Source organism: Aptenodytes forsteri, unplaced genomic scaffold, assembly GCF_000699145.1.
Source record: "Aptenodytes forsteri isolate BGI_AS27 unplaced genomic scaffold, ASM69914v1 Scaffold118, whole genome shotgun sequence".
Taxonomy (NCBI): domain Eukaryota; kingdom Metazoa; phylum Chordata; class Aves; order Sphenisciformes; family Spheniscidae; genus Aptenodytes; species Aptenodytes forsteri.
The window spans coordinates 2,164,420-2,188,333 of NW_008795859.1; the positions used below are offsets into that span (position 1 = coordinate 2,164,420).

Here is a 23,914-nt window from a genome sequence, read left to right on the forward strand (position 1 = left end):
TTGAGTAATCGGTTTGTTCTTTCACCAAAAAAAAGTGTATTAACTCAGTGGATAGACTTGAATTTGCTGTGAAAAAAAAAAAATTCTGGTAAGACTATATTAAGTGTGCCAATAATATAACAAAGACAGTATGACTGTAACAGAACTGCCTCCGCTGTGCAGTGCTGTGGCTTAGGTGACCTTGTCTATCCTTGTCCTAGGTAGTACGCAATTTTGTATTAACTCAGTGGATAGACTTGAATTTGCTGTGAAAAATAATTAATTCTGGTAAGACTATATTAAGTGTGCCAATAATATAACAAAGACAGTATGACTGTAACAGAACTGCCTCCGCTGTGCAGTGCTGTGGCTTAGGTGACCTTGTCTATCCTTGTCCTAGGTAGTACGCACAATGTAAAATGGTATTCCAAAGCCACACAGTCCAATCTGCATAGAGCACATTGAGTAATTTGTGGGTTTGTTCTTTCACCAAAAACGTTTATAGCTTTTGGCTTTAAAAATAGTTCTGGAGCATAGCAAGAGAGAAGCAGCTTTGGCCTAGATATTGCACAGGATGGCAGATGAACAGGGTTGATTTCATTTTGGGCATTTTGCCCAGGACACTTTTTATAGAACATACAGTTACTCTGGGGGTTCTGAGGCTGTGGTCACATTGGGGTTTGGGATTTATTCTTTAGAAGGGAGAGGCATCATTTTGCAAAAAGAAAAATTAATGTAAATGTCAAAATCTAAGTTCTTTTATGTTCGAGTTTTAAACTTGTATCAGTGGTAGTGGGACTCCTATTTTCTCCTTGGGGCTGCCTGTTTTATGCTTGCTCTGCACACGCTGAACCCCTCCTCGTCAAGGAACATTCTGAATCCTGTTCTTACATCATTTACTCTAATAAATTTTATTTGCTTTCCATCTCTGGATCTGAATGCATTTTTGAGCTGTGACTGGCATTTGCCTCACAGCTCTCACGTAAAACATAAGAGTAAGAGCTAAGCCTGTTTGACAGATGGAAAACATTAAGGCAAAGAAAAATATTACATGTTTGTTTCAACACCTGTATTTCATATGTGTTACAAATTGAGCACACACGGATTCAGATGTAAATTAGCTAAGGCTGTTGATCTGTAAGGATACGTAATATTTTGCTTAGTCTTTAATAAAAATATAAATTCTTCATTACTTTAGATTTTGAGTGAAATATATATTGCATTTCTCTGCTTCTATGCAAGGACTCTGCTTTTATTTTTCTGTTTTTAAAAACTTAGCCAGTGATATCATTTAGGTCTGCAAGAGTCAAGGAAAGAGAACAACAAATTTTAACTACTGAGAACCAACATTTAAAAAAGAAGTAGTCTTTTCCCATGCCCTCTTCTCTTCCAATTTTTCTGCACTTTCTTATCATGTTTCTTGGTCTGCAGAGCTCTCTGGGGCGACACACGGCTGATGTGGTGCTCTGTTACAAGTGCAAATTACTATTACATTAACTTTTTTATTATCCATGATTCTCACAACATTTTGCAAAGAGTAATTACTTTTCCAACTGTCAAATGGTGGTGAGCAGAACCAAATGATCTCACTATTACAAATGAGTGAGCTGGAACAGAAAGCAATAGAGCTGGTTTTCTTGATCTCGCTCAATGAACAAATGCAGAGCTGAAAATAAATAGACCCTGGGAATCCTGAATTACAGTCCTCTGTTCTAAACGCTTAATCTTCAATATGCAGTCCAAATAGGATAATTACATTTTATATAGCAACAGTCTGTGATAAGGCCCTTTTTTTGCTTTAAGTTAAATGATATTTCTATTCTCTCTCATTCCAGCTTAAACACTATGTTAATAAGCTCCGGAGCAAAAACACTTTTTATAAAAAGAAGCGACTGGAAATAGCAGAAATTACAGCTGAGTATGGTGTCCTCCAGAGGACAGAAGAACTTCTAAAACAGCGCCACGAGGCTATTCAGCAGCAGTTGGTAATGCAAGCGTTTACTGCTACCACAGTCCATCGCCCTTGCTTCCCTGATAACGGCTATATAATAAGATGGATGTTGGTTTGTTAGTTTTTAATGTATATCATCCTCAGCTCTCCTGCTGTCATTAGGGTATAAAGATTATTTTTGTCTGTTGGCTATGCTAAGCTGCTGTACTTTATGTTCAGCAACTGTTTCGTGCAGGCAGTCATGACTGTTCTGCAATTTCTTTTTAGACTGAGGGGCTTGACCCTGCTTTTTAAAGTCAATGGTAAATCTTCATTAACTCCAGTCAGAGCTAGGCTGGATTCTTAAATTAGTTCTTGGTATCCACATACATAGTAAGGGCTTTGAAAATTATCAACAGCAAGTAGGCTTCAAGTTACTGCTACAAAATATCAAGGAATGGTATTTAAAAAAAGAGCGAGCAGGAAGGAAACATTCTAACCCCAGAATATTTAGAAGAAAATGCATTTCATGGTAAGTGAAAAATTTAAAACTGGATGAATGCTTTTTCTAAGCCAGAACAGCAGAAGGATTTCTGCTATGTATAACTGTAAGCGTTCAAAGAATATACACGCATCCCAAATGCAGAGATTCCCTTTTTAGTTCACAAAAATCTACTGCTGTAGTATTTTCTTCTAATACCAGTATTTTTGTTATCAGAATATTTTGTTTTTACTTATATCTGTTTTGTTATATAAACATAAAAGTATTTGCCTTATTAAAAGAAAATTCAAAGTGTGAAAATACACGGGATAGACTTTGGAAAGATACTCACAAAGATGCAGTGGATGGTGTCCTCATATTTCAACAGGGCATTCATTGTTTAATTAAAAATAAAACCAGAACTGCTACCTGGGTAGAAAGAAGCACCTAAGCAGTAGGATCAGAGCTTTTTCTCGTGATTGCTACTCGGCTAGAAGGAAGGTGTGTGGATGTGTCGTTTCACTTATGAAGTGTTTATTTACAGCAGGATAACTAACATACACTAGTCATCCCACAGGAAAATCACAGCAGAGACAGAGCACTAGAAGTTTTTCTGTGAAGTGGCTACACGTGGTCAACAGTATATTCTCATTCAGGTCTGACCTTTTCTAAACTACCGTGTAGTAAAACTACAGAGCTATGACTTCATAAAGTTCTTACCACCAGATGACTAGTGCACACTTTTTCCCCACAGAATCAAACGTACCTTTCCTAGCCCTGGGCATAATGCACTGTCAAGCAACACGCTGCTATTAAAGTCTGCAGACTGCTCCCATCATGGTAGCAGTAGCTATTAGTCGAGACACATCTTTCCTTAAACGTACGGTTGTAAAAGGTTTTTGAGGATAACGGACTTGGAGTTCATAGACACATGGCACTTTTAAGAAGGAATGTTTTGCTTTTTAATGAATTGTGGATGCATAAATCAACACTTAGCTTTCAGATTACAAAAAATACCCTCCTTACATACTTAATGAGCAAGCATTGCTAAAGACCATTGCATCAACATATAATTAAGTGTAAATTTTATGTAATGTAATGCTAGAATTTGGTAAGATGGTATTAGTATTACTATAATGAATACAATACTTACTTAGTCTTGCTTGACGGTTGTTTAAAAAATAATTAGCTACATCTTCAGATTAAGCATCTGGATTTTACACGCTGAAATTCTTCAGAGCCTGACCTAAAGCCCACTTTACTTTGTGAAACTTTCTGTTAATTTCGTTGGGCACTGGATGACCAAATAGTGTATTCACAGAAAGTTGTTATTATCCTACTATACAGGCACTAGACAAAAAGTTAGTTGTTGTGGCAGCTAGACTGTTAATCACTTTTAAAATAAATCGATTACAGTACTTAGCGTTTCCACTTTCTTACAATATTTTGGCTCTATGAAGGAACTTGCTATGTTACTCGATTAATGGACTCACATTCAGCATTTTTTTTTTGGGTCTACAGCAAGCTATTGAAGACAAGAAAGGTATTTCTGGATACAGTTACACCCAGGAGGAGCTGGAAAGAGTATCTGCAGTAAAGAGTGAAATGGATGAAATGAAAGGCCGGACACTAGATAACATGTCTGAAATGGTGATTTTTGTCTTAAACTATTGTATTTCCTCAATTTCAATATCTGGTTCCTCAGCATATAAAACCAAGTTTAATTTTTTTTTGGGGGGGGGTAATTTTCATTTAATTTATGGTTATATATATAAAAAAATATATTTTCAAACCGTATGCCTCTACAAAGGTAATTGAAAAAGTTTACCAAAATGTGCATTTCTTTTAATGTATGAAGAAGAAATTCAGAATTATAAAACAAAAAAGTAATCCTACTTTCCTCCCCTTCAGAAACATTAGTGATATCAAGTCTTATTGTCTTTGAGTTTTGACTTCTTTGTGATTTCAGAAGTGGTTTCATATTTGCACATTATTTGAAAGAGATGAATGGTTTGAATCTTCGACACAATATTTTTCTAAAATGTTTCTAAATCACTGGAGTTAAGCATTTGTTAAAAAAATACTTAATATGCTTAAAGAGCTAAATATCTTGTCTTGTTCTCTATAGCCTAATTTTCAGTTGCCCTTAGATCTGTCGTGTTTTAATTTAACTTCCCACATAGCCATAGAAGCAAGACAGAACTTGAATTTCTAATTTGAAAATATTATAAAAGAGCAAAAAGCAAAATAGCATTCTTTGAAATCATTAGGGCACTTTTAAAATAAAGTGGTATAATTAGAGTAACTCTCAAATAGAAAGCTGGATCAAATTTGAATTTTCAGTATAAATATTTTAAAGTGACTCCATTTTAGCGTTTTCAAACTTTATTTAACCTATGCAGGCAGGTTGGTTGGTTTGTTTGTTTTCATAAGGATTTCTTCCTTTCTCTCAGTCCACTGCTATGCAACTCCCTCATTTTCCCCTGCTCCTTAAGCTCTTTAGGTGTCTGGCACATAGGCTGTCTTCTGGACTTCTCTGTGATGTTCTCAGTTGAAACAAAGGGAGCAGAATTTGTCTCATTTGTGCTAATGACCCCACTGCAAGATGGACTCTTTCCCTTTGTTAATTAGGCCTGAACTTATATTATATATAGTTCAGTCTTCATCACGCATTTTTTCTCTCCGTATTTTGATTTTCTTATCTTCATTTTCACATTGCTAATTCTATAAAAGTACTCTTAGTATCATATTGTTAATGTATGCTATTTTGTACCTCCATCAGGTAAAAAAACTGAATACCATGGTGGCAGAGAAGAAGGCCAGCCTAGCTCCTGTTATCAAAGAACTGAGACAGTTGCGTCAGAAGTGCCAAGTTAGTAGAAACGCTTCTCTCGTTCTGTGTAAATAAAGTCAGAATCACAAATAAGTCTCATTTACGGATCTCTGTAGTGCTGTACAAGGACATAATCAACTCTGAAGGAAAGCTGGAAATAGCAGAATGGGTCAACAGTGATTTGCAACAGGCAACATGTTAAAGACTGGAATTCATAAAAGCTGACAGTGCAGGCACAAAACCAGGCTGAAAATTTTGCCCTTTATAGCAATTAAAAAAAATCACTACACCAGGGGAAAATTTTAAAAATCATGGTTCAAAACCATAGGAAAGTTAGTTTTGAAATTGGTTTCAAAGCTTTTTCTGCATCTCAGCACTAATGATCTCAACTAACGCTGACCTTTTTCAATGGATTGCAAATGTCTCATCCAAGTAGTTGAATACATTGATCTAAGTCCTATATTAGCCTGTAGGAACGACAGATTTATCCATTTGTTTTCAGAATTTTAGAGAGAGCTGAAAAAAAAAAAGTCATTCAGGTCCACAGCTGCTTTAAGATGGCTCATTGCCATAGAAGTAAATAGAGCTATCCATTTACCTATCAACCGAATTTCCAGAAAACTTACTTTTAATGGTTCTAGTCAAAGTGTCAGCAAATGAAATCCAGCTAAGGGGTTTGTTGTGTACAGCTAGAAAGCTGGCTTTTCATAGGTAGCAAGTATATCAATCCTTGCTTAATCTCTATTTTTATAATTATTTTTCCTTTCTTCTTGCAAACGCTGCCCTGTTAACCTGCTGCATTAAAGCTATGGATGCGGCTGTAAAGAGGAAATTTGCATGCTGTGTTGTGGTGTATACAGCTGATCCTCCAGTATGCGAGCGGAGGCTAGTGGCTTCCCCGTGTGTAATAATACCCACGTGCCTGCTAGGTTTATGTAAGTGTCTGTGAGTGTGCCAATAGCTGAGGTTGATGTGTGAGACCGACAAGAACACAGTCTGCCTGAATGTCACATGTCAGTCAGTTGAAGATTTCATTTATGTACCCTTTTGCCCTTTTCACATAAGGAATTAACTCAAGAATGTGATGAAAAAAAAATCCAATACGACAGTTGTGCGGCGGGGTTAGAGAGCAATCGCTCTACACTGGAACAGGTAAGATGGTGGCTTGTTCATGCATATTAATAAATGCTGTGCAACATGTTCTTCACTATGGTACAATATTCTCCCTGCCTTCCCTCTGGATATGGAAAGTACAAATCCATTTCAGGTGGAAATGAGTCAATGGTGATCCACAACTATGCAAATCATGCCTGAAGCTGCTGTGGACTAGCTACAGTCGCACACATCTCCTGTTCTGAATAGCAACACATGAACTCGTGGTACATCAGTCCATCCACCAAAGTCCAGCTTTGATTAGCAAGAATGCTGTAAAAGAAGATGCATCTGCCAGAAATCCTGCTGACCTAGATAGTGTCTGTTAGGAAAGAATTTGACCATAAAATAAGGATTAATTTATCAAGCCAAATCTTTATATGGATTTTGCAGGTTCATTAAATTAGGAACCAATCCAATGGATAATTAATGTACTGAAATTGATGGCAAAGATACTTCATTAAAGTGACTGTCTTGCATTCTTGCATACAACAGTTTTTTAAAAATACAACCATATAGGTATATCTAAGAGCTTGTGTGTATGTAGTTTATACATTGCTTGAACTATAGCACTTTTAGGAATGGAGGTGCCTAAACCACCACAATCCTTTAAGGTGGGGACAGACACACCAATATTAACAAGTTTATATGAATCTGCTTTATCTCACTAGGTCACCTCCTGGGAATTTGGTCTGGGCTTGACTTTTCAAGGGCTTGCCCACATAAGGGATATAAAGGGATATATAAAAAAATTTAAATAAATATATATATTTAAAAAATATATATAAAATAAAAAAGGCATACATTTAAAGTGTGGGTGGATATATAGATAATTCTTTTCCTGCACTAAAAGTACGTTTATATGGCTTAATCCAAGCAAAATAAAAGAATCCACAGATGAACCTACTATGAAGTAGACCTTCTGTAAGAACTGTTTTACAATAGCAATCAAGGCTTTTTTTCTTGGCAGACAAATCTGAGTCATTTGCTAACACATGATGACAATCGCATCCACTGATTAAGCTGGACATGACTGTCAGCAAACTCTTACAGTTGAACAGCAGAATTCCGTTTTCCAGCTGATGGTCTGAAAATCACGTGGTGACAGGGCTTTGGAGTTGACAACTGCTGTGTGAGCTGGAGTACATGAATTCCATTTGGATTATTAGGGTTTTTTGGTATGGACCATTTAGAGACGGGACTAACCCACTATCTCCATACTCCTCAACATTAATTATCGATTGCTAATTTACATACTATTAACATGTCTGTAGCTTCTAACACATTTTGCAGATGTGTTCCAGGAAATGCTTATTCACAACTGTATTTAGCACTTACGATGTGCTTAGGAGAAGAGTCTTGGCAGCACTTGTGAAGTGTCTGTTAGAAGTCAGTCATATTAATAAACACCTATTAACAATCACTTAGCATCTCTGACGGTGACTGAAACTGCAAATCTAAAAAAATCAATTGTCTTTCACTTTATAATTTGAGCTTTACAGAAGTCTCTTTTATAAACATTTAAGAAATTGTCAATTCAGTATTATGCCTGTTTTTATTACGGACTCTCATGGTTTATATAGCAACACAGGGCATCTCCTGCGGACTTTCAGTTACGATGTCCTTTAAAATCTTACTCTTGTACTACAGGAAGTGAAAGGACTTCTTGAGGAGTGTGTTCAGGAAGAAAGCAACTACCGGTATATTAACTGCATGAAAAGGGTAAGATCACAAGATGGACCAAATTGTTCATTGTGAAATGAAATAGGAATTATTATATTTTTTTTTTTTAAATTATGTATTTCTTTATAGAATCTAGAAATACAGCTGCAGCGTGCTAAAGAAGAAGTGAAGGCATACGTCTCCCCAGACCCACAGGAGAGACGAAAGGCAATTCGGTAAGTATATTAATGTGTTTCCTTTGTGTTAACTTGAGGATATTCATAAATTGAGGCTGAAGTTAGGAATTTTCTCACTGGCATTTGAACTGGAGGAGTTCACCTGATAAATTTAGAAACACTATAATAATCTAAAAATAAGCATCTCAAATTCCAGTATATACTGCTGTAAACCTACGAGTTCTCTCAGACATACCAAAAGATTTTCCCTTCCTGCTGGAGATTATAGGCCCCAGATAGCGGTTTTAACTTGCAGCCCCTGTTGGCAGAAGCTCAGAGAAGCCGCGCTTCAGCTAGGTCCTGCAGGAAGTGTGGCTCTACCAGACATAACGCCTCTGCCAAGTTTCCCCCTGAGACTCCAGCGTGCAGGAGTAGAAGGTCTACCACCTCTCAGAGAGCAACCACATGCTGCCCTCAGATTCTGGCCATTTCTTGCAGATCTTCTGCTCTTCTTTCAGGTATCATAGCTGTCACCATCACTGGTACAGGAATGGAGGACTGCATATACTCATCCTAAATGGATTTTGTTTTGCTCCTATTTGCAGTTCTTACTGGAGGTAGAATGAATACTGTTCTGCACCATCACATTAACCTTCATCTTTACGCTCAATTTAATTCACTCCAATGAAAAGACAGTTGCTTCATCCTGTGAGTTTTTTCAGGACGCCTTGCCTTTGCCCGGTAGGGAGAGAAGCAGAAAAGGTTATGAATTGAGCTGATGATTTTTTTAATGTAGTTTTCCATCTTAAATGATGCAGTCCTGCCAAAGATTGAAATGTTTTCTGAGAATGAGATGTTTTGGATTAATTATCTGTGCTAAGAAGTCTAAACGTTACCATGTCATATAGATTTTTTTTTTTTTTGCACTTTACTGCATACCAAATATTTTGTAAAAATATCCAGTTTAAAATTTTGTACATGTTCAATCTTTTAATACAATATAAAAGTTGAAACAAAATTCAGGCAATACAGTCAACAAGCTGGTTCAGCCCCATCAAAATTAAACATGAGGAAAATCCAAACCAAAACATTTATATTTTTCATTTGGTAAAAGTGTCAAAATTTTATTCTGTTTTTTATTCTTCATAATTACTTTTTCACAATTCCTGAGTTTTGCATGAAATAGGAATTCCGTTTTCCAGCTAGTTTTATCTTTGTCCCCCCAATAATTTCCTAGATTCTAGATCCTAGCTGTCAACAAAATAAACAAGCTTAGATTGTTGTCACTAGTTTTACAAAGTGGTCTTTGGCTTTCACACCACAGTATTTCTCAGTCATGAAAGTATTTATCAAAACAGTAGTTTTAAAATTCATGTTTGCTGGGTTTGATCAAGGGTCTTTTTGTTTAATTTTTTAAGGAATGGAATGAGTGAAAAACACTCTGATGTTTTGAAAGGAGGATTGGGTCTCCTTAAAGGTGTAGTCATTACTGTACCAAGCAATCTCCACAGAGTATTAAATTTTTAGTTCAGAGCAGAGGGGGCATCAGCTCTGCCTTGTACCTCTCCATCTCACAGTCTGCATCAATCAGCTTTCCTACAGTTTGCTTTATTGCTTAGGCTTTAAAAAGCCACAGCAACGTAGTTCCTTGATGTGAGGCTTTTTCTTAGATTTCTGCATTTGTATTTCAGAGACAGGACAGATTGTTGCTTGAGATCTGTGTAATCTGTCATGTCAGAGCTGTGGTTCATGTACAGTCTGCTGTACATGTGCCAGAATGCTTCACAGAATTGTCCCATTCACAAAACAGTTTAAAAACATGGCTGAGTGGCAAAGCAAAGATGGAACTGCTTAATTAGATAATTAATAATCATTCTACATTCCTTTTGAAAGCTTCAGACGATCCAACGTGCTGACATCATAACAGGAAAAGAGAAACGGTGGTTGTCCGTCACTTCTCAAAGGAGATGGAAGAATAAATTAATTTCCCAAGATATCTGTCCTCTTAGGACTTTTTACCTTTCAGAATAATTTCTGGACCATTCTGTTGTAGTGGTGGCAACGAGGGAAGCACCGTTAGTTGGTAGTATACGTAATCAAATGTCATTCGGTATCACCAGAGGCAATTTCTTCACTCATTGTGGAGTGAAAAAAGGCAGTGGTTGACCACAAAGGTTTTATGGGCTCTGGAATGGGGCCATTGACAGGGATAGCAACGTGTCAAACTGAGTGAGAAAACTCCAGGGTGTCCCTCAGGAGACACAGAGATGAGATCTTCTTCCTCTATCAGATCCTTCATGAACCAGAAGTTGTCCCGATGCATGTTGCACTGGTATCAGTGGAGCTACATCTCCTGCGGATCTAGAACATGAGGCAGAGGTCACTAGGAAATGAAGGGCTAGATTAATAGCCATCACAGAGACCTTCTGCAAGGATCTGAGGCAGGAAAATGTTTAAACACCGTGTAGCAAACAATGTAGGAAAAATAAAAGTAAGAAAAGAGACAAAACTACTAATGTTAGGGTGGGAGAAGAAAAGGACGAGGTAGAATGTGAGTGGAGGCTAAGAAGCCTCTTATTGCATCTCACAAAATAACGGAAGGCTGTAGGAAATACAAGATTTGTCTAATGAAAGATGATGAAACAGCAAAATTAAGCAGAAGGATGAAAAGAGAAGTGACTGTGAGAAAAATCTTAGTGATGGTGTGAATATTCATTAGTATGAAAGGCAAGACAGCTCAGCCAAGCAGCTGAGAGGAAATGCAGGTCAAACAGCAGGCGCTGTCCTTTTATGGCCTCGCGGGGAAGGGGAGGGTCTGAGTTTATTCACAAATGCTAAGCAAAAAGTGCTCCAGCTGAAATACTTGCGAAATGAACGTCCACAATGTGAGTATTCACACAGACAAGCCATCAAAGCCAAATGCTGGAATTAAGCGTGAGTCCAACTGTGTAATTCCAGGTATGGTGAGGAGAATGTGAACGGAGCATTACCACTCTCTCCGCTGTCCCTGTTTCACTTGCTAACTGTGGGCACAGAAGCTAGGGAAATTATCCCTCTCGCAGTGACTATACACATTTTTGACCTTCTGTAAGAGGTCGCAGACCCGTCACGTTTAAATGAATTACACAAAGTACAATATAGAGATCTTCGCAAGATATAAAATGAGACGACAAAATTTTTTTCTAGACATCCTTTTAGAATGTGAATGTATTTTTCAGCAGGCACTGGAATGTAAACGGAGTTAAAATGAACCATAAATAGAACAGCACTTTCCTAACAACGTATTGAACAAAAAATGTCTCAATTCCGACCCTCTTTATTGAATATAAACTCTCTGTTCCGTGGAGTCACTTCTTAGGAATGTGAAAAGTTAATTTTCTTCTCTAAAAATAGAAAGTTGTGGGTTTTTTAATGAGGTTCAGTTGCATTCTTTCCAGTCATCATTATAAATAGTAAAGAAAAACTTACTAGGAAAGCCATCTAATCTTCTGACGATTACTTTGAAAATGCTATTTAAAAAAAACCAAAAAGTACGTTCTTGAGGCCAAATGTGTGTGAACATATGCTGTGTGCCAGTGGAATTATTTCCAAGTGGAAACTGGAATCAAGAAGATTCAGTGTGGCTTTCCGTCTCTTTGATTTGGTGAGGATTGCTAGGGATCAGCTGTGCAGCACAGCACTTGGAGCAGCCTCAAGACGGCTCTCATTTGTTCTGGCTAGAATTGTCCAAGAGCGAGAGATCATAAAACGATCCAGTTTCATTCCTCGCGCGTCCATTCTGCAGGGAGGATGGCAGGCAGGCCCAGGTGGCCAGGGGCCCCAAGTGCTCCAGTCAAAAGCCTGGAGTCCTTAGTAGAAATGGAAGGAATATAAGAAATGCAATGCCTTGGTTCTACGCGGCTGCTCACCGCGCTCTAGCAAACCTTCACGCTCTGGTATCATGAAGGCTGATATTTCTTTCTGGAAATTAGGATTTCTCTATGCAAAGGTCTTCTACCCTGAGCAATTTGGAAAGTTCTTTAGATGAGCTGGGTTATCTTGTATTCCGCTAGCAAGCCCCAACCTCTAAGCGTACCTGTTACACACAAAATATAATAACTGATTTTTTTTTTCCGGTGAATCAGTGAAGAGTTTTTTTATTGTCACATTTCAATAAATTTTAAAATAAGTACATAGTAATGTATCTGAATCGTGCTGTTATGGTTTGCGTATTATATTGTCAGGTTTCACGTATCAAGTTTGCATATGTCAGAAGGTGATCCAGCCACATGTTACAGACAAAGGTGTACAGCCAAGATTTTTAATAACGAATGTCAACAGTTAACGCTTCTAAGCCTATATTTAGGCACCTAAATGTGACGGCTGTTTTCTGAAAGTGAGGAACACACAGCAGTCCCATTGCAGTCATTGGATTTGTCAAACCTGGGGTGAAATACTATTCCCCTTCATTCCTGTATTTTCCCACTCATTCTAACGCTACATTCACAGCAGTTAAGGGCTGTGGATTTGTAAACTCTGGCGCTTGTACAAATGAGGCCACTGGCTAACCTCAGAATGTCACCGGGATAAATGCATTATTAAAAAGGGATCAAGCATATCTTATCTAAATGATCTTGCTGTTGTCTTCAAGCTGGAAGGAGCGGTAATCATGCCTGCTTCAAAAATGTAAGAGATCTTGCCCAATATCACTTTTCCCAACTGCACAACTGGGAGAATCAGAGATCTGATCCTTGATGTCAAGGGATATGTTGTCCAATGACAAAAAGGTTTCTTCACGCTTCCCCTTCTATCTCATTTATGAACCTCCCAATACTTTCATAATTTTCCATGCTTGCATCATTATTCTGTCCTATTACATAGAACCAAATAAAATCATAATAAAATTATTTTATATTTCCTTTAGAGAACAGTATACACGAATGATCCTTGAACAAGAAAACCTTGGGAAGGTAAGAATGAGGTTTTTACCTTGTAAAAACATTGTACAGTTCCTATTTTTGTGGGGCTTATTACCAAAGGCTGTGGTCAGTCTTTTATAAAAAGCATATTGCAGCCTGCAAAGAAAATTCCATTACTGCTGGCATTGGTAACTAATACCCTGAAAAGAGATCACGCTCGCTCTTCAGGGCTTGATTTCCTGCAGAGTATAGCATGAGCCGCTTGTAAAAGATAGTCAAACAGCTTAGCGTGACAGCACATTCCCTGAAAACCATTTGGATAAGAAACTGAAACATGGGCATAACAAACTGTGCCAGCTCAAATTTTATGTTGTATATAAAGCAACCCGTTGAAGACAATAAATTTTGAGCCTGTCAGCCTTATCACTGTTATTAAAGGCCAGGGGATCATCAGCACAGCAGTGTTAAACAAAAGCAGTTGTCCATTTTTAATCTTGTATGAAGCTCAGATCAGCATGGACGAGGCTAGGCTCACTGATTCACACTAAACATCTTTCTTTTATTAGTTTCCTTTTTATGAGCGAGTCTGTGAGCGATTTCTACAGGTTTGGGCTGCCCCTATTAATAATCAGTAGCGGGTTTCATTGTAAAACATTAATTTCATGTTTATAATACCGTGATACGAATCCATTGCAGCTTGCAACTTGATACTGCAAGAGCTCTGTATGGAAATGAACTCAGAATTTTAGCATAACTTCTCAAATAGATAAGACTATTACTTAGGCGGTTTTAAAACATTGAAATAAGTGTCAATCCGTACAAAGCAGAAATCTGAGTCCCAGGCGTTAATGCATTTATCACTCGCAAGGAGTGTTGTCAACTTGAACAAAATAATATTTCAGTAGCATATAAAAATCTTTGTCATTCCAAGCTGCCTATGCAAGCAATTTTTGTGGTGTAGAACTGTTCCAAAAATCTAATATTTTTGTATTTTTAACAGAAATTACGAGAGAAGCAGAAAGTTGTACGGGAAAGTCACGGGCCAAATATGAAGCAAATTAAAATGTGGCAGGATTTTGAGCGGTTAATGGAATGTAAGAGAGAATGTTTTCTGAAACAACAAAATCAAACAGCCATTGGTCAAGTCATTCAGGAAGGAGGTAAAGATAGGCTTGTATTATGAATTCTTCCTTCTTGATACCAACATAATGTAAGAAGACAGTGTGTTGGCTTCCTAAAGGTAACCTTTTACTAAATATTGTTGTTTTCATCATTTTGACATAAATTTGTTGTACATTCTTTGTTTATCCACCAAAACCAAATAGAGCAACTAACCACTCTACGGAGCTTTTCCTCCATTGTTTAAGTGACAACATAGCATGGTTAGGAAGATCTGTTATGAGAGCTGCACTAGGGTGAACCTCATCGTAAATCTTTGTTTTATGAGGCTGGGAATGGCATGCATCTGCAGAGAGATCAAAGGAAAAGAAATCCTTCTCCAGGGTCACAGAAAACTTACGTAATTGCTCTGCTCCTTATTCTGTATCACTAAGGTTACATTTTTTGAAATTGTATAATTGTGGCCCTCCTGGCTTGGCCCTCTCCTTCCCTATTGTCTTTATTCATCTAGTGTGACTGGCAAGAATGGAGCCGTTTTCGCTCTGAGCTGCACAGACCTTGCCTGCACACTCCTAGTCATACTTTCCTTGCACGGCTGAATTCAGCTGATTGTGCTTCCAGGAGTCAGTTTGTTGCTACAGCGTCAGGAGCAGGTTCTGAGAACAATTACTTGGATTCCGAGCTTTTTCCATTATCTTTTGTTGTTGATTTTAACAGACGTATTTTTTCTTCTATTTTTTCTGAGTTGCCCATGTGACAGTGCAAACGGTGGTCAACTAAAGGCTTTCTCCATTGAGGACATTTTGTGCTGTTTTGTCTGTGCAGCGTGGTTCCAAAGTGATTACACTACCCAAAGAGGGTCATCCCAGGGATGGAGGGTTATTGATGGATGTAAATATGGCACAGTGGCTCTTGCATATGTTAGGGTATGCAAAACAGGTAGATAGGCAAGGCTGCCAGCCAAACGCTGGCTTTGACCTGTGAGCCACAGGCAACCGTCACTGCCCTTAAAATTGCATCACAAGACCCACAACTGACCCAGGGTAAGAGGAATGTAGGTGAGGCTTGAAACTGGCCCTCAGGCTTCCTCATTTCAGATGAGCGCCTCTTAGCCACAAAGGTCAGAAGCAGAGAGGTAAGTCTGCGGGACCAGAACCCCTGCGATTCTTCTTTAGTCTCTTGGCTTATTAAATATCTAGATAGGGTTGTGGGTTTTTTAATTTTTCCTGCCTGAAGTAAAATGTCTTTTCAGGACATAAAAAATAATTTCGCTTTCTCTGGTACCTAACTATGAGATCTTCTGCTGTTTTCTAAGAGAGAGTATGGTAATTATATAGTTCCTAGTTTGCCTTTGCATTGAATATATTTGTTAACAGAACTAAAATAAAATCTGACAACTACATTTTGACTGCCTGGTATTCATTTTTTTAACATTTCCTAGGTGAAAGAAGGTAAATTGTTAGTGACAAGTAGCTTGCTGGGCCACAGGCAAAAGAGGTTTGAATGGGTCATTTAATGAAACTTATTTCAGATGCCCCCCACAGGGTTGAAAACTGCAGTTCATGTGTAAGGAGCGGGTCTCAGATCCATAGATTCCCAGGACATCCTCATGTAAGCCCTCCCACACTGCTGAATAGCTGAAGATAGTCTTTCTCAACAGCTGCGCGTTAATCTTTCCCAGGCCAAGGAGAAGCAGCACATTTTCCCCTACGCGCATTTTCAGTGCGTGTGGAAGGAAGGCTGTTGTGTAGGGCAGTGGCACAGGTGGAGTGGCCGGGGTGGGGAGAATGTGCAGCATTGCCACCACCCACTGCTTCCATGAGTTGATTACACGGCAGGAGAACGGGCTTTAGTAAGGCACTGAAGGGAGACCCTCTCGATTGGGAAGGGAGAAGCTCAGGAAGAGGGCGTATGCAGACTATATAGTGTGGGCACAGCCATCTCCAGAGACACCTATACATTTTCTCCCTGCTAGCCCTGTACCATTATTACCATACTTCACCTACATTGCACTGTAGGGCCTGTCGATCTGAAGAAAGTTACGGTAGTCACATACCTGGCCTCCTAAAGGAGGGGTTTGCTGAATACTTGCCAGCGATAGTAAAATAGCACAGACAACTAGATACAAGACACGCTGAAAACATAGGATAATCACCAAAAATGGGCATTTAGGTTACTTATGAATCAGTCTATGGGTCAGAGTCACCAGACAGGGCAGGGAGAAAGGGGATTTTATATCCTTCAAGTCAAAACTTTTAACAAAACCCTAAAATCGCTATTTGACTAGACCATTTGAGCAAAGAGGTATTACACGGATTAGCCTGCTGCCCAGGAAAAAGCAATGCTTTTGAAATTCATAGCAATGATGTAGAGTAAGATTGAGTATAATCATTTTCTGTTTTTCTGTTCAGAGTTACCCTAAAAATAGTTCTTCTTTCTTCCTTGCAAAAACAGTTTATTGCTAGTTACTCAAAGATGACGTGATTGTTGTTCTGATCTGATTAGCGTTCTGTCATTTGTACTGCACCAAGAAAGGGCACACAGTTTATACACTACAGCAGCAGTAAAATGACTTTCTGAGTTGAAGCAGAAAATCATAACAACTGTTATGAAAAGAAAATTGGAAAAACTCAAACACTATTTTTAGCTTTTTATATAAGTGGACATTTAATAAATGCAACTTTAATGGATTCTGTTCACTGGCTTTTCCACCTAGTTCATGATTTGACAGGAGCGTTCAGAAATCTTTGACTGAATTTCACAGTTATAGCTTTACTTCCTAACTTGCAACAAAAAGCTTACTTCTGATTTTTTTACTTTGTTATTATTAACAGCCTAGCTGGTTAACTAATAAGATTAAACATACCATATGGAAAAATACCTGCCTTTTCCTTGTGAAGTCCAAATAAATAAAAAATGTGTGTATTTAAATTTGGGGCCTCAGCACTTACCAGATTTCTTCCAGTTGGAACACTGATCCGAGCAGTCACTCATGAGCAGCAGCTTACTTTGTTTCAAAGGGCTTCTCCTTATCTTTACCCAGAACTGGATGAGGAAGCATTCCAGCTATAAAACTACTATAGTATTCTGCAGTTTTGCGTTATTTAGTCACGTTGACTTCAGCTGTCCTTGGAGCTACAGGCAAGTTCCACGCAGACCTAAGGGATGAAATAGTTGGCGGCATCAGAAATAGGCATGAGAAAACAGTACATCTACCGAGTTACATGACCAGCCATTTTACCATCTGGACATCAGATTATTTTGTTTCTATTAGTGGTACCATTTTACTTCCATTTGAACTAGAATAGATAAAAGAAATGTTCGTAGACTTCCTTAAGTAACCCACATCTAGGAATACTTATTTGTATATCTTTACTCACGTGGATATTACTACTAATGAAGCCATATGGATATAGTTGCCCACAATCATAAGTTAGGTCCTGCTACTGTATTTATTGTGTTTAAATATGCTGATTTCCAGAGCTTTCTTGATAAGACTTTCCTACAGTATGCTGCTGCTCACTGTTATAAAACACAATACAGCAGAAGTATTTAGCAACAGTTCAGTGCCTAGAAAATGTCCTCACAAGGAGGATGTTCTGATTAATAAGCATGGATAGTACAGTCCCCAATAAGCAATATAAAATCTGTTCGCCAAGTGACTTGCTGGTTCAGGAACTGGAAATGAAGTACAGAGCTGCTTCTCCTTAGATCCCTAGTTCATCTCTGGCCCAGATGAACAGCGACCGAAAGCTCTCTGCTGACTACCTCGTGGCTGCCCTCAGCAAGTGATCTATGCAGAGCGATTTGGCAGTATCAGTCCAATTCCTAAATCACCACTCTGGCAGTGTTTGGCAAGCCTGGAGCCAGCTTCCACATGAAGGCAGACAGATGTATGACTGAAAGACCACAGAGACTGAAGTGCCGTCACCCGAAAGGTGTCCCTTTGGGAGAAGGGTCATGACACATTGACACAGTGGAGTGTGGGAAGCTGTGACTCCGTCGTCTCATCTGTGGACGAGGAGAGCGCTGGGGCTTGCAGATCTGGTTTCTCTCGTTGGCCCTGTATTTGCTCAGACTTAAGTGAAAAAAATCGAGAACTCGGTCTGAACGTGTGCCCTGTGTTATCATTTGTAGCAGTAGGTTTCCTGCTGAAGGAACGCTGTTAACTCTTCCGCTGCCTTTCTCTACTGCAATCTGTAACGGAAACAGAATTGAAATTTTCATGGACATGCCAGTGTTCCAGTGAGGAAGTATTACACATATCAACAATTTTATCACAAGGTACCACCTGTCCGGGCAACACCCAATTGGGTAGTTGTTTTTTAACAATCAGAATTTGACCTATTTCCAGCTTGTTTTAAAGAGTCCTCTAAATTCTCAGCATGAATTTAAAATGGGTTCTCCAAATTCTCAGTGTCTCTGTTTCTGTAGCATTAGTTCCACAGTAGCAGTCTCCAAACTCCCAAGGCAATCCGTTTTATTCCAAGGTCACTGGGTAAAAAGGGTATTTTTCACAATTGCATTACACTGATTTTCATGATTCCTGTTTACAGACAAAAAACCGCTGTGAGCCACTGTGCCGTGGTGATGTCAAACTCGATGAGGAGCTCTGCTGTTTGAGGGGGGGACCAAACGTATTCCAAATAATCAGCAGAAACTGTGAGACAAATCATGCAGTCCTTACTTTCACAAAACCCTCACTGACTTCAGTGGGAGTTTTGCCAAAATAAGGTCTGCTGGATTTAGCTCTGTATTCTTCCTCCTGACAGAACAAGCAGGAATTAAAGGGCCAGCATCAGATTTATAAGACACAGAGAGTAAAAAAGAACTGTAATTATCTAAAATAACGACTTTGACCCAACACACATCAATGTTCCATTAGACACAGTCTAATTTATAACAAAAATTAAATGTTTGTGGAAGTTTTTCTCAGTACAAGCAATCAAAATACGCAAGTCCTCAGCAATATGGTTTGATTTTTATTCGACATCTATAAGAGGCTGTCTTGCACAAACCTAGTGCTGGAGTATTTATAGTGTTTGTCATTAAAATACAACTTTATGCATTACCTTGTATTTAAAGGCATTGTTTAGATTTATTATTAAAAAAATAAGTATATTTTTACCTTTGCATTTCCATTCCTCATAGTTTTGAAAAAAGTATGTTTGTGCAAATTCGGGTACACACAACCAGCATTTGCTGAACGCCAAGAGCTCGAATTCTTTTCCTGCAAATGGATGTACGCGAGCCAATGTCTATTATATTGTTTCAGTTCAGTCTGTCATTACAGAACAATATGTCATTTTTAAGCTTCTAAACCTTACTGCAACTGCTCAGGTTTTAAAACCACTCATTTACACAATAAGCACTTAATTAGGTCTACTCTTGAAATAGGAGAAAGCCAAATCCTGCACATTTTGCTCGTACCAGAAAAAATGCAGTTGATAGGAGTATGGAAAATGGGATCTTACCAGTTTTCAAAGATAAATTCCTTTCTCTCTCCCTACTTCTTTTCCCTGGAATGGAATAGGAAATATGCCTGGCACTTAGGGAGCAACAACAACGAAACCATAAAGGCATACATCACATACAAGTAATAACCATGTAAGGGAAATAATGAAGGCATTAATCTCACAACTTCTTTACAAATTTTACAACTGGTTCATACTGAAAAAAACCCCACAAAAATCTTAAAATTTTCTGCAATTAAAATTTGTGGGGGTTTAATGCTTTTTTTTTTACTGGATTACTGGTTTTTTAAATAGCAGTTGAAACTCTAAGGTTATAAAATATGAATAATTCAGCATTTTACTTGGTTTACACTATTGCAGCATTTTCTGGCGAGTAAACTAGTGTTTAGGCATTTCTTTGCAGTTATCACAGAAAACATGAGCCATTAGTGAAGAATTACCAAAGGGAAAAAGGGCTGATTAATTTGGGATTCTAAAAATTGAAAATTTAAAAATTAAAAATCACGTGAAAATTATGCATTTTGCTTATCAACGGCTATTTAAATGATGCAGTGGTCTAAAACAGCATTCTGTGGACTGTAGCGTTCCAAAACTTTGAGGGTTTTTAAGTATTTATAAAACATTGTACCCGTCTCTCTTATTCCGTGCTCTAAAGCTTGCCATGTTTTTATAGCATATTAAAAAGAAAACAGAACTGTACCAGAACATTGAAAGTCACCCACAGACAACCTGTTCCACTAATATTTTACATTCATGTCCATCTTTTGCCATAAAGGATTTCTCTACTTCATTTTCATTTTACGCAGGCTGATTAGATTGCTCAGGTATCTGCATGAGTGAGCCAGGAAACAGTGAGAGATGTAGTTAATGTTCAGAGGACAGTAATGAAAATTGGGCATTTATTGTTTCATGGGCAATGACAACATCATCTCGAAATTAAGCCTCCTTAGGAAAATATCTCCCACAGCTAATAACTAGAAAACAATTATTAGAAATTCTTCTAACAAAGAGGTGGAGTGTGGCACGCTTCATAGTGGGTTGTCACTGTCGTGCCTGCTATTCCTTTTGCATTTTTTATTTACTACACTGTACTCCAACCGTTTGCATGTGAAATGCGTCACTTCAAAATCTATATACACCGAAGGTTCTTTTCTGCTTGTTGATGTAATTGAATGAAGTGAAGGTTGATCGTAAAATACGACGAGAGGGAAAGAGAGAACTCATATACTGGAAAAAGCACTATAAATATTTTCCTGGGATCATTAACACAACCTTGTAACACTTCGCCCCGTGTAGCGGAAAGAATTATACAATCCTATTATGAAATGTCTAAGGAGTGTTTACAACTCCATCCCAAATTAAAGTGGCTTTTTCTTTAAGTGTAAAGAAAACATCCCATAATTCTTAATTCTGTTATCAAAGTTATTTTCAACCTTTGAAGGGATTCACTTGCTAGTGACTTGGCAGTGTCAAACAAATGTTCGACTTTTATTCTGACACTTCTTGAAGAATTTGATTGAAACTATATATGTCTAGATAACACCCAACAAAGTGCCCCTCTTGCGTTTGTTTCAAGATATTTTTGGAAACAACAGAGGCGACCTTGGATGGAGCTGCTTTTCCAATTTAGGACTTCATTTGGTCTAAGAGAGTAAAATTATACTCTTTAATCCTTTTGTGTACCCACAAACAAGAGAGTTTTATTTTATGCTGTTGTAGAATTGTTTCTCTGGACCTTAGCAGTGTCGAGCTGTCTAGGACAAGAATTATTTTAGGTAATCAACGGTTACTTTCAAATGTACATATAAATAGTCCTCCGATGTATCACATGTCCCTTAAAAATATTGTGTAATCTAAATGAACAGCGGTCCTTTATGTAATACCTTTGCTTCTTTAGAACTAGTGTTAATAAATAAGCGTTAGCCTTTGTCTTTGCTTATAGACATGAAGAATCTGATTTCAAGCCAGAGCTCACACAGACTTGATGTAAAGTCTAAATGAGGAGAGTGGTAATGCTGGCGACTGCTCTGTGATGGGACTGCCACCTGTCCAGATCACAGCAGAAATATTGTTTGTCAAGCTTCAAGTTTAAAAGCCAAGGTTAGGAGCCAGGTTCCCTGTGCATCTAGAGTGGGGTGATATTGTTTTCTTCTGACTTCGGTTTGCCAGCTGTGCAATTGTATCTGTAAAATTTTACTACATCAAATCTCTTAAGATGTTTTAAATAGTTTGCACTTGATTTTCTATATAATCAATATATTTTAATTAATTTGTATTACTCTCTGTTATAGGCATACTGCACTCCATAACAAAATGGAATTCGTTCGTTGCAATGATAATGCAGTTTCACTGCTGTGAATAAAACCAGAATTGACGGAGTACAGTATTCTTGTCATTTATCCTGTACAATATTTACGCTCTTCAATAAGAATGTTGTCTGGTGTTACCTAATGATCAAATACAAAGTATAATATGGAAACTAAATCTAGGCATACCAACGGAATCTATTTGACGTAAGTGGTATATGCAAATGCAGATGTAAATATACTACTCGGGAGTGTATTGTTTATATTCATTTGATCACACTTGGTGTCAATGCATATTTTTATAGCTCTATTATATACTTACTATGACTGATGGCTCCAGTTCTAACTCCAGAATATCCAGTTCCTCGATTCTATGGCATTGTCATGGAAAGTATTTGTGGACAGCTTAAGAGAAGCAACTCTGATCCTGTGAACCTGTATGTATGTGAGCATGACTACATTAGCATATGCACAAATCAGGTTAAAATAAACTATTTGGTATAGCAACTTTCATCACAGAATCTCAAAATAATTTACAAACGACTCTTAGTAAAGTCTGTTGACCGTATAGCCAGATAAACAAGTTGCTGCTATTTATCTTATTTTCTAGAGGAACAAACCCCAGTATGGAACAAAACAGAAGCAAAACTAGGAATCTAGTCCTTGTCTCCGGGCTGTGGTCTCAGGGCACGCCCAGGATTCCCAACCCGATCTCCCTGAGAAACCGTCCGAGTCTTGTCCTGAGCATGGTTGTTCAGACCCCCGAACCCTCATCCTAGCCCGAGGTTTGGTTTATTTGAACATAAAGGAATGATATAGCAAACGTCACAAGATTTCCCAGGGCAGTAGTCAGCGTCCTAGCTTTGAGCATCCTCATCCGACCCCTGCCACTCCCTAAAAAGTAATTCAGAAGTAAATGTCTGTACATTTCCAATGTGATAATTCATTGAAATGTATAATGGAAAGGTCATAACAGATACGGATAAACAAATATACAGACAAACGTAAAGCCATTTCCTGAAGGAGTTTTTAATTAAATTGTAACAAGGAATTTCAAACATAAAAAGCATCATAACTACCTTCATGGAGCTAATGGAGTCAACAAAACTAAACGTGAGATTTTCTCTTACCCTGAGATCTTCTTATAATCCCAGAGAGATAAACATCAGGAGAAGCGGTCCTAAATAGAAACACTGTGTGTGTGCATGTGCATGCATGCATGCAAACAAAGATTAGGTCTCTCAGTTATAAACCGGTATACAGCGCTCGGGGGCAACTTTTTGTGTGCCTATTCTGTGTACATTTTCCATTTTTTACAAGTGTCTACTTTGTGCTGTAGCTGAAACACATTAATTATATAACCCACTGCAGAAATAACAGGAAAGTCTGTTTTTTCTTAAACATCTAGAGGAAATGAAGAGATTTTGAATATTATTCGATGTTGTCTTCAAAAAATGTAAAGATGCATGAATGTGAAAGCACTGCGAGAGGAAAACTGGCTGGCTTAGAACATGGTTAAGGGATGAGAGAGTTTGTGCTTCTGGTTTATTGCCCCAGGCAGCTGAGCTCAAAGCTGCTGCTTCTGCTTGTCTGGTCTACTCCTCAGTGTACTGGCATGGAATTGGTTGGAATTAGACCTCAAATAGAAAGGCAGCAGATTTATCACTGGAGCACTAAATTTTGCTTCTATATGTGAGAACAAATCCAGGGTAACCTCAGTTAATGAATAACCCAGTCAATGGTGATAGCTCCTGTTTAGTCTGCTAAATTTGGCCTTAAACAGAAACTGAACTTTTATTGATACAAGCATATACCACGGGGGAGTAAAAACACTTTCCCCATGAAAAATTTCAGTCCGAACAGAACACAAAAATTGAATGTTCATATTATTTCTTGAGAAAACC

General features: G+C 38.1%; 1 protein-coding gene across 2 annotated transcripts in view; it reads left to right on the forward strand.

Annotated features, from left to right (window-relative positions):
- IFT81 (intraflagellar transport 81) overlaps window positions 1-22,670 on the forward strand; it is a 50,880-nt gene extending 28,210 nt beyond the window's left edge. The window contains exons 11-19 of one of the 2 annotated variants that reach the window (XM_019473280.1): window positions 1,815-1,964; window positions 3,912-4,040; window positions 5,173-5,262; window positions 6,289-6,375; window positions 8,026-8,097; window positions 8,188-8,273; window positions 13,117-13,162; window positions 14,112-14,271; window positions 22,621-22,670. In XM_019473280.1, the coding sequence (XP_019328825.1) occupies window positions 1,815-1,964; window positions 3,912-4,040; window positions 5,173-5,262; window positions 6,289-6,375; window positions 8,026-8,097; window positions 8,188-8,273; window positions 13,117-13,162; window positions 14,112-14,271; window positions 22,621-22,670 (870 nt within the window). Of the gene's footprint in view, window positions 1-1,814; window positions 1,965-3,911; window positions 4,041-5,172; window positions 5,263-6,288; window positions 6,376-8,025; window positions 8,098-8,187; window positions 8,274-13,116; window positions 13,163-14,111; window positions 15,626-22,620 lie in introns of those variants that run through there. The other variant, XM_009283902.1, reaches the window with a different exon arrangement.
- Window positions 22,671-23,914: the final 1,244 nt, after the last annotated feature.